The following is a 15,653-nucleotide window of genomic DNA, read 5'->3' on the forward strand; positions in this document are numbered from 1 at the left end:
GTGACTCTGAAATACAAAAGAATATTGATTCTACAATGATAGAAATAAATCATCGGAGTCTCTTACACAAACGAATTCAAATGGCTCCACTCAAGCCTGTAATTAAAAAACACAAATATATATATGTAGGACAAAGATAGCTAGGTACGTTCCAACATATTTGAACACAATACAAGTGCTGGCGCAAAGAATCATCCAAACAAAGCTAAGCCTAAAGGGCGGAAGAATCGAAAGGTAGCATCTCAAGGATTAGTGTATCAGTTTGATGGGGGTGGGGAGAGGAAAGGAATGGTTGGGATTGTCGCTGGAATGGTGGGGATTGAAGGGATTGTGGTTGGGATGGTGGGCAACGGTGGCAATGTGGATGGAAGAGTTGGTTGGGTTGGCAGTGTAGGCAATGGGTTGGCAGGCAATGGTGGCAAGGTGGGCTTTGGCAGAGATGGCTGAGTGGGCAATGTTGGCAACGGCATGCTTGGCAAGGGTGGCAACGTGGCTGTAGGCAGTGTTGGGAAAGAGGGCAGGGGAGGCAAGGTGGGCTTGGGCAGAGATGGGATTGTAGGCAGTGTCAGAGCTGGAGGTGGAGCAGCTGGTGTGTCCAAGAGGTGACGAGCTGCTAGACTCATATCCGTGCTTGAGAGTAACATTAATGCTATGAACATAGAAAGAGGGAAACAATACTTGGAAAAGGCCATGGTTTCAATGAAAGGAGGTTTGAGATAGCTAGCTAGAGTACTTGGCAAGCAAGATGAATTGAAGATTTGATGCACTACTTGGTGGTATTTATAGATCGATCGCCAAATGTGTTTGATAAGATGTGGTTGGAGGAAGTGTGAAGAAAGTACATAATAGTTAGCTAGCCAACCTTCCAAAGTGGACACATTGGAGGTTCAGAATTGCTAACAAATGCTAGCCTTTAGGAAATCTGCCGACCTACCTGCCGACCATGGAACCAACAGAGATGCAGTAGGTTCACCCGGCACCTCACTTTTCCCAACTTATTATTTGACTACCACTTCCTTGTGACACAATTAATATCCCGTGGATTTTCAACAATTTGCTATTTGAATGGTAAGTAATTTGCCTTTTCCTATCAGCAATAAATATGAGAATGTTTCTATAGGGCCCATCAAGTTATAAGTGGAACGAGACTTGTTCAGGTAGCTGGGCTCCATAGCTGAAGTTCAAAAATAAAGTCTTAAAATTTCAGTTTTATAAGAATAAGAGCAACTAGCAATTTGGCAGCACATATAAGAAAGCTTACATGAGACCCGATTATTCGAATATATAGGTGGCGGTGCAGTCTAAAATTTATTTGGACTAGTGAGTCTTATATGGACTCTCACACAATTAATGTGATGGACATTTAAATTTTTAGTAACACCCTTTCCTTAGTAAATTGGAAATTTAGTACTGCTTATAGTTTTCATCAATTAGAGGTAAATTACGCCACTTATTTACAAGCAATCAACATTTCTTTCAAGTACCACATAGTATTTGACACTATTTGTCCAAAAACTAGCTAGTATTTATGTCGGGAATATGGATTTGATGTTTCTTCATATAAGTTTGGCAACGTACATGATCACCGTGGTCATGATCGATGAGAATCAGCTGTTAAACATGATCCTCATTTTCATGTTCATTTTGATAGACTGTCATAGCCTGGGATGGAAGTTTTCCTCCCCTACACATTATTTAAAGGGACAAATGCAAAACTAGTTCATGTGATTGCACCGATTTACAATAAGTTTTTTATAGTTTAATTAAAAAGTGACTTAATATTTCATGTGATAAGCATAAATGGCAAATAATTATTTAGTCTGAACTTCCATTTGAAGTTTTGACGAAACTGTCGATTAAAAGTGTCATATCAGCACCAATAATAATACGACATGTGTCCCACATAATAAAAAATATAAATAGAAAATAATTCTATGGGTGGCTCAAAACCTTAGGGTGGTTGGACCACTCCAATAGAAATTGTCCTTTTATATATATATATATATATATATACTATATGGGACATGTGTTGTATTATTATTGGTGTTGATGTAATACTCTTATTGTTTCTGTCAAAATTTCAAACGGAAGTTCGGGTTGAGGTTGTTATTTGCCAATATTTATGCTTATCACGAGGATTTTTAAGCCAACTTTTAAACTATAGGGAGCTTATTGCAAATTGGTGCAACAAAAGAGATTGATTTACAATTTTCCCTTGTTTATATTTAAGTGGGTTAAGGCAGCATATTTTAGTCTTCCTTCCTCTTGTTATCCGGTACTTCCATTTCTTTTAGTAATGAAAGCAATTAAGTAAAGCGTGTGAGAGCATCTCTGGCATATGCTCTAAAACCTCTATATTGTGTATATTTAACTAATATAATGTGAAAATTATGTTCAATAGTTTGTCTTCTATTTATTTAAAAAAATACATTTTACTTTTTGATTAGCTACTTTTAGGCAATCAGTTTATCTTATGCATTTTTTTTTAATAATTTATCTTTTTTTTTTGCTACAATCATTTATCTCTCTTCTCTCTCTCTCTTTTTTTTTTGGTCACATTCTCTCTCTTCTCTCTTGGTGGTTTGAGGGGGGGGGGGGGGGGGAACACTGAGAAATCATACTTTAAAAAATATAGAATGCAATAGAAAATCAGTTGGAATTTGTATTGAAAAAGTGATAGGTAGTAAAGTCGAAATTAAATGATTACTTTTTATTAGTTAAACTGCATGACATTGCTGAAAATGCTCTTGGAATCAATGGAAGATAGAAGCTCATCATTTAAATAAAGAAGTAATCATATTCGTAAGGATAACAATGACAATAACAATCCGACTGACTGAAATGAGTAAAGAATGACTCCACAATAATAAATACAAGCATATGTAGTATAAACCTCACACAACCCTGTAAACACTCATATGTCTAGGTCTTCAAGTAGCTAGTGGTGCAAACACAGAACCATCCAACAATGTGAGCAGGAGAAAGTGAATGGTCCCATGGCTTTTCAAGGACTACTAGTTCATGAGTTTGATGGGGGTGGGGAGAAGAAAGGAATTGTTGGAATTGTTGGAATTGTTGTTGGAATGGTAGGAATAGATGGGATTGTAGTTGGGATGGTGGGCAATGGAGTGGCTGCAGGCAGAGGAGGTAGAGTCACCTTAGGAACTGTTGGCAAAGTTGGTTGAGTTGGCAACGGTGGCAGTGTTGGCTGAGATGGGAGTGGTGGCAATGTGGGCTTTGGCAGAGTTGGTTGAGTCGGCAAAGTTGGCAATGGCGTGCTTGGCAGTGGGGGCAATGTGGCTTTAGGCAGTGTTGGTATGGAGGGCAGAGGAGGCAATGAAGCCTTTGGCAGAGATGGAATTGTAGGCAGCGGCAATGCCGGGGGTGGAGCCGCAGGCGTGTCCAAAAGGTGACGAGTTGCCATGCTCATGTTGATGCTTGACAAGGACAATGTCATAATCAAAGACAATAGGAAAAAATGAGTAGAACCAGCCATTGTTTGATAGGGACCAGAGACAGCTTGTTCTTAATTTCGATATATATGGGGTACTTTTCTGCTTCTTTGTGCTTTGAGTCGAAGGAAGGCAAGTCGTAATTGGTATTTATAGAGTGGAATGTTGAAGGGTTCCAAGTGTTTGATGAGATGTAGTTGGAGAAGCGGGGGATAAATTCTCGTTAGTTCACCTTCCCAACAAGAATTAAAGCCTGTCAAACACGTACAACCTACCAGCTGCCCTCCCAGGGGATAACTTAACAAAAGCAATCTCTTCTGGAAGCAAATTTTGATGACTCGTACTCAATTAAATAATAGATATATCTCATTATGGTGTTTGATAATGCCTCTTAGATTCTTGCGAAAGTACATCAAATCTACAAGCAATCAGCGAGTGGCATTAATCGGCTCATGGCCCACACGTCTGAATCGACTATATATCGAATGGATTTTAGGTTGGACAAAGGTTTTTTTTTAAATTGTGTTCGAGAAAATTCTTTTGATCGAATTTATTAAATAGATATATATCCTTAGAAAATGTGAGAACCACGTGCTCTAAAAACACATATCAATTAGTTACTAGATTAAATTGAAGAAATTTCGTCCAACAAATTTGAAGAAAACTTCAAATTAATCTTTCTTAATTTTCACCGAAACCTATCTTCCATTGGAATCAAACACAATGAGAATTACCAGTGTAGTAGGTGGATGGTTGATAAACACATTCATTTTCCGTAACATTCATGTTGCATGTGGTGGCATGGTGGGTACGTAGTCTCAAATTTATTGGCGAACCCATCAATACACTCTATTGAAATTAAACACAACGACAAATGTCAATCTTGCCAAGCAGCCCAATCACGTTTTTTATTTAGCCAGATAAAACTATTACGTACCGAATTGATTCTCCCCCAACCCCCGAAAAATAATAATAATAATAATAATAATAATAATAATAATTAAAAAAAAAAAAAAAAAAAAAAAAAAAAAACGTTAAGATCATCCAATCTTTGAAAAATTAACACTAGCAGCTTTTAAACTACCATGCACCTTTGAATGTCTTTATAGCTATGGCCGGAGTTCATATATATATAGACACAATAAGTTTGGTTTGCTTCGGTTGAAAAAATTATTGGAAATCTCTGTAAAATTAAACGGTGAAAATTGTAAGATGGGGGAGAATTTCAGTTATTTTTTCGCTTAAGACAATTTCTAATGTTTATATTTATATTTATGGAGTATATATGCTACTAGCCTACTACTCCATAAAGGAAGAAAAATATATATAATGAATAATGCTATTTTTTACATCTATTTATCGCACTCATTTTATATCGGACCGACGTGACTTTTTTTAAGTGACTTTTCTTTTAAAAAAAATTAACATAAAAAATCGATCACTTAAAATACATACGAAATAAATATGATAAATAGGTGTAAAGAGTGTTTTACTCGTTTATAATACAGCATGTGAAGCCTAGATAATGAAATCCTCCCATGCATGTACCTAAATCTACATTCTTAAGAGTCATTAATTTTACAATCGTATAATTCGTACAATTGATCCCCTCACTGATTCCACATAATTATAATCATGCATCAAGTGAACCGTGGGTTATTGCTGATCATCCCTGACAATATGGGCCTCTCTATGACCACCTTCAAAGCTCTCCTTAGCATCACAATCCCTTCGTTTCCACCACCCAGCCCTCGCACCCACAAAACACTCTTGGTCCTCCCACCCACTGTCACCATTTCAGACTTCACCACCCTCCCTTTCACCGTTCTCAGCGCCTTTGCCACCGTCGACATCAATCCTGGCCTATCCTCACAGCTGAACGTGGCCTTCACCAGCCCCTGCTCATCGTCACAGTTTTCCAAACTCAGCTTGTCCATCTCACCCGGGAACACACAATCCTTACCACTACAAACTGCTTCCAGACCAGAAACTGCCTTTCTCAGCTCCCTCACTTGCCGGACCGTCTCTGCCAGCACCGCCGCCTTGTCCATCTGTTGTTAAGATAGAAGACGTACATCTTCTTGTTTATTACATGTTTTGATGCTAACAACAAAGAAACCAACTTCATGAACTAACAAATACTTACTTTGATCAAGTTTGGAAGGATATTGCGAAGAGTGGCGTATTGGCCATTGATTCGCATCCTGCGCCTCCTCTCTGCCTCGCTGTGTTTCTTGGCAGCGAGTTGTTTGGCCTCAGCTTTTGATTTTGGTTTGTAGAATGAAATTTTATTGGCTGAGAGAACTCCTTGAGAGAAGCTAGTTTGTATTGTACGTGCCTCTGATTTATAGTAACTTTGAAACTGTTGCATGTTTTGTTCTAACTACATGCATAAAATCAAGAAAGGAGGCAGATTAATATAAGATATATAAGATGTCAAAACAAAGAAACCAAAAATGGAATTTTCTGCCCGAAATCTAGAAAAACTCCCTCTCTCATTTCTTGAAATTCGGGCAAAAAATTTCAAGGAATCCTAGTCATATACTCGCTGAGAGAAAGAGGAGAGATGTTACCTGTCGCAGTAAGGCCATGGGAGTGAGAGCAAATTTGACTCTACAGAATGTGCCCCTATGAGGAAGAAGATTTGCCTTTTTTGCAAGTGTTCTCGATCTAGATAGAGAAGAGAGACGGGAGAGAGAGTAAATTGCCAATGGAAATATATATGGCTCCAGCTAAAGCAAATTTAATGAGGTGGTTTAAATATATTTTCTTTTCTGCGCGTGAGATGGTATATATTTGCAATTAAGTTAGGGAGATTGAGTATTAAACCAAATAATTGGATTTAACACCCTGCTTGATTTTATGATTAAATTTAAGATCATCTCATCTAAAATGCTTGATATGGTCTGAGGAAAAATCTGAAAGCGGATTTCAGTCTTCCCACTTACACCTCCTAATTTCTCTTCTCTCTCTCCTGATCATGCCTCTCTCAAGACCTTCATGATGGCCATGGAAGTCGGTCCATAAGGAAGATAGTTGTTAGGGGGTAATTAATTAGGGTAGATTTTTAGAGGGAATCTATGAACCTTTTTCAAACAAAGTGTTTGAAAAAGACTTCTCCTCTATTTCAGTTTTATTCATAAAATTGATTTGATTAGACTTACAATTGTAGCAATTGACTCCTACTGTAAAACAACTAAGAAAATCCTAAACTCTTATCGACTCAAAGACCCCAATTGAACATAAAATAACTTACATTTAAAAACTCCTACTTATAACTCAAATGTTTGAGAGGCAGAAAGACAAATGAAATTCAAGTCCTGAGCATAGAGGACTGTAACAATAGCCTAGTCATTTTTTGCCAAGTAAATTAAATTAAAGCAGGAGAAGAGTGGATGATAGACAGCCTAGACTGCACCTTTGGGAAAGCAATCTCAACATATTAACAAGCTCAGCAACTGAAAGTAGTTAACTAATTAGAATAGAAGCATGTACAATCATGAATTTGACTGGAATCTCCTATGGATGGAAAAGGATTCTATATTGTTCTCCCATAGGATAAGAAATGCTATTAGTGTGTTCATGGACATTATGTAGAATGTCAGACTAAGAGTTGATTCTCTTATTGGATTTCCTCAATCCTGTGTTAATAGGCACTACAAAAAAAAAATCAAATTCTGGACGGTTTTAAACCGTCCAGAAATGCAAAAAAACCGTCTGGAATCAATTCCAGACGGTTTTTTTCAGACGGTTTTAAACCGTCTAGGATATATCGTCGCTAATTGAATTTCTAGTCTAGACGGTTTGGACAAAACCGTCCGTAATTCTAGACGGTTTTGGCGAAACCGTCCAGAATCAGTTCTAGACGGTTTGGGCAAAACCGTCCAGAAAAATTATGGACGGTTTTGCCCAAAACCGTCCACAATTTGTTATTTTTTTATAAAAAAAAAAAAAAAAATTATTTGTTATTTTTTTATTTTTTCCAGTGGTCTCTTAAGCTTCTACGCGCGTTCTACCGGAAAATCCACCGGAGAATCAACCAAAAAATATACCCACAAAACAACCCAAAGCCGTTTCGGCCGGATCTGCTCCCTCATTGCACAACCCAACAACCACAGCCACGGCTAAACACCCCCCTTTCACAAATCAACCAAAAACTATACCAACCCAAAACAACCCAAAGCCGGTTTCGGCCGGATCTGGCCGGAAACCCCAAATCGTTCGACCATTTCGCCATGGACCCGGAGATCGCGAAGACCCAGGAAGAGCGGAGGCGTATGGAGCAGCAACTGGCTTTGGGTTGACCTCCGTCACCTTCGACACCGACCTATACGGCGGCAACGACCGCGACGCCTACGTCACGTCCATCCCCGTCAACGAGGATGACGAGAACATCGATACCATGGACAACGAGGTCGCCGGCGATTTCGGAGAGCACTGCTCCACTACGATGCAGAGAGTCGCCAAGACCGTGGACGCGTATCTGGGTCGAGCGAGATCGCCACCTAGTGAGAAGGATCAGAGAGACGAGAGAGAGAAGAGAGATTTGGGGAGAAGAGAGTTTTCTGGGGAAGAAGAAGACTGAGAGATCAGAGAGAGCAAGGGAGAGAGAGAGAGATCGATGGTTTTGATTTTGTTTGGGAAATGAATCTGACGGACGTGGTGAAATAAGAGGTGTATTACACGGATTGATGACATGGCGTGGGGGAAAAAAATTCCAGACGGTTTGGTAAAAACCGTCTATAAATTCCAGACGGTTTTAACTAAACCGTCTGGAAATAAAATTTAACGACAGTTTTAAAAAAAACCGTCTATAAATTTATAGACGGTTTTTATAAAACCGTCTGGAAATGAAAATTTTTAGACGGTTTTAACTAAACCGTCTTGAATTTTATAGACGGTTTAATTAAACCGTCCATAATTAATTTTTTCTAGACGGTTTCAAAAAAACCGTCTGCAAATTTTATTTTCTAGACGGTTTTAGAAACCGTCTAGAAAAAAACCGTCCATAAATGTCTTTTTTTTAGTAGTGAGGTGACGATTAGTGCATGCGATCCTAGCTAAGGTTTCTCTAATACCATTTTGCATAATGTCTAGCATGTTGTTCCTTCTCTTTTTATGCTGTTTTGTTTGGGTGGTTTTGCTTGGTTGCTTTATAGTTGGCTAGCTTCTTGCATAAATCTGCAGGCTCATTCGAAAAGAAAAAAGATCTCCAATCCACACGAAAAGATTCATTAAGCAGCTCAACTTTCCAAGCAAAGTATCTCAGTAGATCATGAACAATGTCCCACACAAAAAGAATTTAAGGATGCAATTCTTTAGGAATTTAAGTGAAAAGTTCATGCAGAGACCCATATCTAAAAAAAAAAAAATTGGTCTTGCAGAGCAGCTTGAGTAGACTTTCACCATCAAATATTACTCTTGGAACTATTCACAGAAGCAATTAACCTGTAATTTAATAAAACCATCAACTTTAAGCTTCAATATTCACCAGTCTCATACAGCATTCATCACAAACATCATATCCGATCAACAGGGTTGAAACTAATCACAAAAGCAACCCATAATTAAGATTCATTCATCCCTGCTTCAACAGTATCCAGAGACATAAAAATCATTCCCAATGGGCAGTAAAAAAAAAAAGTAAACACACAAGAAGAAAATCATTGAGAACTATTCCAAGACACCTTTTTTCATCTAGAAGATTAGAAAAGTATACCATAATCACAGCACTAGCTTTGAACTACATATTCAAATCAAACTGATCCCAATAGCAATTCGCCTTCCATTTCAACCAAAGAGGCAACCAAAATACTACTTGCTGACTGCTGAGTAAGATCCTATGTTATTTAGACAAGAAGGTAATTAATTTCTCTTAATCACTGCCGACCCAGTACTAGACCAACAAAAACATCATCATCCCCCTCAGAAAACTCCAACTCATCCTCACCAGAGTCACCGCATTCCACATTCAAATTCATTCTTTCCATTCCATTCGTCCTACCCCTCATCCCTCTCCCCATTCTCTTCTTGGTGTTCCTCGCCACAGTCTTCACGTTCTTCATCACCCGGCGGCCCGCCTTAGTTTTCACATTTCTCATTTGCACATTCCCTTGAACGCCGTCGTTTTTACCCTCACCATCATTCTCTGCACCCTTTTCATACCCCAATGGAAAACAGACCCAGCCGCAATGGTACTTCTCCTCCCCAACCGGAACGATCTTGGGCGGCACGTTGATCGCCACCCCATGAAACGCCCTCCGACAATTCTGACACCTCAGGCAACACTCCTCGTAAATCTTCTCGTACTCGTACATGCAGTAACAGTACGGACACAGGGTCCAGAATGTCTCTGTACTGATCTCGCTCTCGGTCCCTTTCTTTTCTGGCCCGTCGATTTCGCTCTCGTACCTGGTTTTCTTTCCCGGGTCGGACAGCACGGACCAGGCGTCTTGGACGAGGACCCGGGCGTCCTCCGATAACGCGAACTTGTTGACGGTCGGGTTCAGGAGGGTCGCCAGCTTCTCGTACTGGGTCCAAATGAGCTCCCAGTTCTCTGAGTCGGAGCGATGGACTTGGAGAATAGAGAAGTAGTCCAGGAGGCCGTTTCCGAGGCGGCGCTCGGCGGCGAGCAGGACGTCGGCGACGGCAAGGATCTGGTCAGCGACGGAGGAATTCTTCGGGTCGGAATTTCGGGCTTCGAGAGCGTAGCGTCGGCAGTTGGGTAGGTCTCGGCGGGTCAGGAAGTACGCGGATAGTCCGAGAATATATTTGGGGCCCAGTGCAGTGCTAGCTCCCTCCATTTCTCTCTGTTTGGGATTTTTTCAGGTGATGGGAGACCAAGAGGGAGGGAATGGCTTTTTAACGGGATTACACAGTGGACGATAATGGGCATGATTTTATGAAATTACGGATCTGTACAACGACTGATATGTATCTGAGCCTTACAATTCTGCGAGATGATAGACGTGGACGGTTGAGATGGGCGTACGGTCTTGAATTTGTGGAGATGGAGGTGTTTTGGTCATTTGATCGGAAGGAATTTAATAAGGTCCGGGTCCCTAAGCTTGAATGCTTGGGGCGCAATCTTTCTCTTCCTCTGTGCTCTGAGCCGAGTGGACTCTGGACAGTGGCAGTTTTGTCAAATATGGTATGGGTCAAAGAGGTCTGATTTTCCAACGGCGTCCTTATTTGTGTACATGGACCACATCTCCTGCTGCACACTGCAATTCCGTACATAAGGGCTACGATCGTAGGATCACGGTATTTCGGTACGAGAGATGAATTATAAGAATTAGGATAAATAGTTAGATAGTTTAATTTTTATTTACTTAGATATGTCTCATAAATAATTTTTTATAATTGCTTATCTATATTCTTTGAAATTTAGACAAATAATTATAAAGAATTCTAATCGACGATCGTAGGGTGTGATAGGAAGTACGCTTACTTTTCTTTTCTTTTCTTTTTTGAAATAATTGCACCGTTGGTCCATGTGGTATGTCATAATTATTTTTCACTCTCTATGATTTAAAAAGTTCATGGAAAGTCCTTGTAGTTAGCAATAATTACAAATTAATCATTGACGTAAAATTCCGTTAAAATTTTTAACAGATTCCGTCAAATGCCACATAGCGCCACGTGTCGCCAATAAAATGGCGACACGATAGATCTACTACTAGGGGTGGCTGCACGCCACCCCCAGCGGCCACTGGGGGTGGCCCAGCCACCCCTTGCCCCATTTTTTCTTTTCTTTTCTTTTTCTTTTTTTGTTTTTTTTTTAAAAAATAAGTTTATTCATTTATTTTTTAATAAATTTATATTTTTTATTAAAATGGACACGTGTCACCATCTTATTGGCGACAAGTGGCATTTGACGGAATCTGTTAAAAATTCTAACGGAATTTAACGCCATAATCGATTTGTAATTATTGCTAACCACAAGGACTTCCCATGAACTTTTTAAATTATGGGAAGTGAAAAATAATTATGACATACCACATGGATTAACGATGCAATTATCCCTTTCTTTTTCTTTCTTTTCATGATTCACATTTAAAAACAAATATATATATATATATATATATATATATATATATATATATATATATATATATATATATATATATATATATATATATATATATATTAAAGAAGAACAAATATTTTTGTTTTATTTATTTATATTTTTATTAGATTTTATATTTTTTTATTGTAATAGACACGTGTCGATTTCCTATTGGGTGTGACGTGGCTGACTAACGAAATCGGTTAACTTAGTGGATGGAATGTTCAAAAAAAAAAAACTTGGTAGATGGAAACGTGTTTAAGGACTGATTTGTGATTATAGTTTATCACAAGGACTCTCCATGAACTTTTTGAGCCACGGAGAATGATTTGTAATTTAGGCGAACCATGAGACTAATGGTACAATTATCCCTTAATTTATCTTGTCACTTTTCAAAATTACTAAATTTTAAGGAAAATGACTCTTGCGCAACAGTTGTGCAACTGTGTAACTGTTGTGCAAAGTCTTAGAAACATGGGGTGGGTCCCATGTGGTGGGTTCTACCACATGAATCCCACGTGAGACCCATCACATGTCTCTTGAATGATGCACAACAATTACATAACTGTTATACACCAATCACTCCTCAAATTTTAAACTCTCTAAATATTTTTTTATTTTAATTAAATATTCAATTTTACTGATAAAACCAACTTTTAAGACTCTTTATTTTAAAAATCTACCTCTTTTTTTTATATATAGATATATGACAAAAACTAGGAAGCAGGGAACGAAATGGGGTCTTCACCACTAATGGGAAAAGAGGGAGGAGGGGAGGGAGAAATGGCCCGAACGCAGACAGGGAAAAAAAAAAAAATCTTGTTGCGGCGTAATTTATCACATAAAAAAGAAGAAAAAATATGAAAGAAAAAAAAAATTTTAAAAATTTGAATTTTCATTTTTGAACTATTTACATTTAAAGTATTTGTTAAATGATATATTTGGTGAGTTTTGTTAAAATTTTATAAGAGAGTTAAAATAAAAGGTCGATTTTGAATGATCTTAATGACATTTATACGAAAGTCTTGCATCTTATTCTTGCTTATGGTTGCTAACTTTTTTTAAAAAAAAAATAGAAAATTAAAATTAAAAAAAAAAAAAAACAAAAAAAACTAGTGGTTAAAATTTACATGCTTTATTACTTTCACCCATAACTCTTTAAATAGAAGATTCTAATATGAACTCCTAACCGGAAGATAACACTTAGAGATAACTTCCCTAGATAATCTCACGATCACCCTTCTACCAACCAAGATAACAACTCATAATTTGAAATAAAAGATAGAACTGTCTACCAAAACAAGTACTAACCCAATTGAGACGGACACAGCCACGAACAGATGAAAATAAGATAGACTTTACCACTAACACTAATAGATAAAGATTGACTCCAGCATGCATGCATTCTCATCTGGTGACTTCTGAATCAATTACAATCCTAGGTTCGTTTGTTTGTTCTATTTCAGAAAAACTTTGTTCAAAGTATGGAAGAACGGTGGATGAAGAAATGGGTAAAGAACAAAATTAAACCCATCACTTTTGTGATAGTTCGAAGAAGATTATGAACCGAAGATGGACAAATAGCAATTCCTTGATCAACTTGTGTTCATATTGCAGCATGTGTTTTGCACTCATTTTCACATTTCTCTATTTTAATTATCTATTTTTTTAAAAGCACTTCTACCGGTCTCATTATTTTAGCTATCAATTTTTACTATTCTATCTAAATATTGTTTTTTAAATATTTCTTTATTTTTTTCTCTAACCCTTATATTTTTGAATATTTGTATTTTTCCTAAGGTTGTATTTCTAAATATTGTCTTATTTTAGCGGTCATATTTTTAAGAATTTGTCTTTTTCCTAACAGTCATATTTTTAAATATTTGTCTCATCCTAACGGTCATATATTTTGAAAATTTGTTTTTGTTAGAATGAACGTTTGCTTTAAGTGTGAAAAAAAAAAAAAAAAAGGTAAAAAAATAAAGAAAAAATTGATTATTTTTTATTCTTTTGGTGAGCAAACAATTCTTAGCAACCTTGGTGGTCTCGCTAAACAAAAATTACCATTTTTCTCAAGCTATATGAAAAGGAATTTTTAAATATTTGTCTAAAAACTATTTTGGTGAGTATAATATGAAATAGGAATGCTCTAACTATTGATAAGGATGACATAGTCACGTGGCCCAAATGCAGTGCAGCCTATTGGGCGTTTTGGGCTGTGGCTCAATTCCACCAACGGCTGGTGAATGGTACGAACCTTTCGTAGTGCATTGGGCTCAGCCTTTCGACTCAGAGTCGGAAATGGGCTCATCCTCTTCCTTGGGCTTCGCCTACTGTTAAAGGACTATAAACGTCATTAAAGCATAGTTTAAAATGAAATTATTTTAGGAAATACCACATCATCAACTCAACGACCATGGATGATGGATTCATCATAATGTCAATATCAAACTGAGTAATGATTGAACACTACCCAAAGATACAACTTTAAAAAATAAAAAAACTCAAAAAGTAGTGGGAGACCACCTTGCCACATAGGCAATGTGGTAAAAAGTTGTGTCTTTAGATGGTGTTCAATCATTACTTTATTAAACTAGGAAATGACAAATGCAAACTGCTTATGTGCTTCTTATAACAAAATGTATAACATTGTGTAACTACTAGTGTGTGAAGCCTCATAGTGGTTAACTCCTAAGGATTTCGAATTTATTATAGTTTATTTTTTAAAATATATATATAATAGCTTCTACCTATTGAAATCTCAACGGGAGAGGTCTAAACGACTTGCAAAAGTAGGAAATCACAAGCGCTTCTTCAAAATAATATAAGCCATAGTCTAACTCAACCCCATCAAGACATCAGTATAACTTAAAAGACGATATTTTACCAACAAACAATGAGTACTTCTCATTTTGAGAATAGAGCTCAAGTCCTAGTGCCCACTAAACCGAATGGGCAATTAGAGCTTAACTAAATCATGATGAATTCACTGAACTTTAAGCAAGAATGGGATTTTTGTGTCAGAGAATATGCAGCCACACAACATATGGATGACAATAAAACAAGTCGTATAACTAATCTCCATGAAAAAGTAAGAAAGAAACGATTTTGTTGAGCTTGCTTAATGCCACATTGCCACCACTGCAATATTAACCGACATTCAGACAACCAAATAGATTGACGGTGACACCCACTAGCTGGTGGCTGAGATAGCAAGGGGCCTCAAAACCAGAAGCTATAAAGGCTGTCAATTGCAGAAGCCAACAAATCTTTATTCAAGAACCTCCACTCCTACATTCCAGCCAGTCCCCCCTAGTCCCTAGGCCTAGACATGGCCCCCAACACCAACCTCTTACCTCACCACTTTCCTTTTCATACAAGTGTGTAGGGAAATAGTGAAAAGCATCTCTCACGGGAAAGTTACCACTTACCACCCATCACTACTACACTAGCTAGTTTATCTCCCTATTCTAAGTTCTTACTGTCAAATCTTCTGCAATCTCATTTCTATCAATAATTGGTAACCCTTCTCAACATCGATAAGGATTCAAATAGCGTGCAATACCATGGGCAGTTTGAGGGTGGCCGAACCATCTTAACGGCTCGTTTTAAAGTGGCCAAATCACCACCGTAAAAGGTGGGTGGTTTGGACGCCCCAACAACTATCCGGCCACTTTCTTTTTTTTTTAATTTGTTGTATTGTATATGATATATCATTTCTGAATCCTACAAATAAACACTTCAAATTTTGTGTTCGCCCTTTGCTGGGGAATTGAAAATGACAGACAAAAGCCTAGTTGTAATTTTGTAAACAGTGCCACTGAAAATCAACCGGCTGAAAGTGAAAGTTGCAATGCCGACACACCGGCCGTCCAAGCTTAAATTAAGTAGTCAACAAAGTGGAAGACAGCTCTATACATCCAAATCTTTGTTTTGTCCAGCAACCTTCATGACAGTCTTGAAGCTTGCGCTGATGAGTCTACCTTTTGCTCTTTTACTCGGGGCCCTTGTGTTACTTAATATGGGATGTGTTTCCTGGTAGACACGTGGTATTGTACAAGCAGCAACGTTTCCTTTCGGGCATTCAATCAATTAAAGCGGGTAAATTATTTCATGTCAATCAAAATGCATAT

General features: G+C 37.8%; 4 protein-coding genes across 4 annotated transcripts; all 4 read right to left on the bottom strand.

Moving 5' to 3' along the window:
* Positions 1 to 257: 257 nt before the first annotated feature.
* On the bottom strand, positions 258 to 692 carry LOC133862554 (protein PELPK1-like). Its single transcript, XM_062298384.1, has one exon. It carries the CDS (start codon positions 690 to 692, stop codon positions 258 to 260), a length of 435 nt encoding a protein of 144 aa, XP_062154368.1.
* Positions 693 to 3,019: 2,327 nt separating this feature from the next.
* Positions 3,020 to 3,496, bottom strand: LOC133862555 (protein PELPK1-like). Its single transcript, XM_062298385.1, has one exon. It carries the CDS (start codon positions 3,494 to 3,496, stop codon positions 3,020 to 3,022), a length of 477 nt encoding a protein of 158 aa, XP_062154369.1.
* Positions 3,497 to 5,092: 1,596 nt separating this feature from the next.
* On the bottom strand, positions 5,093 to 8,975 carry LOC133862556 (transcription factor bHLH131). The gene is made up of 4 exons (XM_062298386.1): positions 8,955 to 8,975; positions 7,620 to 7,805; positions 5,599 to 5,835; positions 5,093 to 5,503 (listed from the first exon to the last, which is right to left on the bottom strand). The coding sequence occupies exons 1-4, from the start codon at positions 8,973 to 8,975 to the stop codon at positions 5,093 to 5,095; spliced, it is 855 nt and encodes a 284-aa protein (XP_062154370.1).
* A 356-nt stretch (positions 8,976 to 9,331) lies between these two features.
* On the bottom strand, positions 9,332 to 10,264 carry LOC133862557 (uncharacterized). The gene has a single exon (XM_062298387.1). The coding sequence runs from the start codon at positions 10,253 to 10,255 to the stop codon at positions 9,332 to 9,334; it is 924 nt and encodes a 307-aa protein (XP_062154371.1). The 5' UTR covers positions 10,256 to 10,264.
* Between the last annotated feature and the right edge of the window lie 5,389 nt (positions 10,265 to 15,653).

This window comes from Alnus glutinosa, chromosome 3 (genome assembly GCF_958979055.1).
Source record: "Alnus glutinosa chromosome 3, dhAlnGlut1.1, whole genome shotgun sequence".
Lineage (NCBI taxonomy): Eukaryota > Viridiplantae > Streptophyta > Magnoliopsida > Fagales > Betulaceae > Alnus > Alnus glutinosa.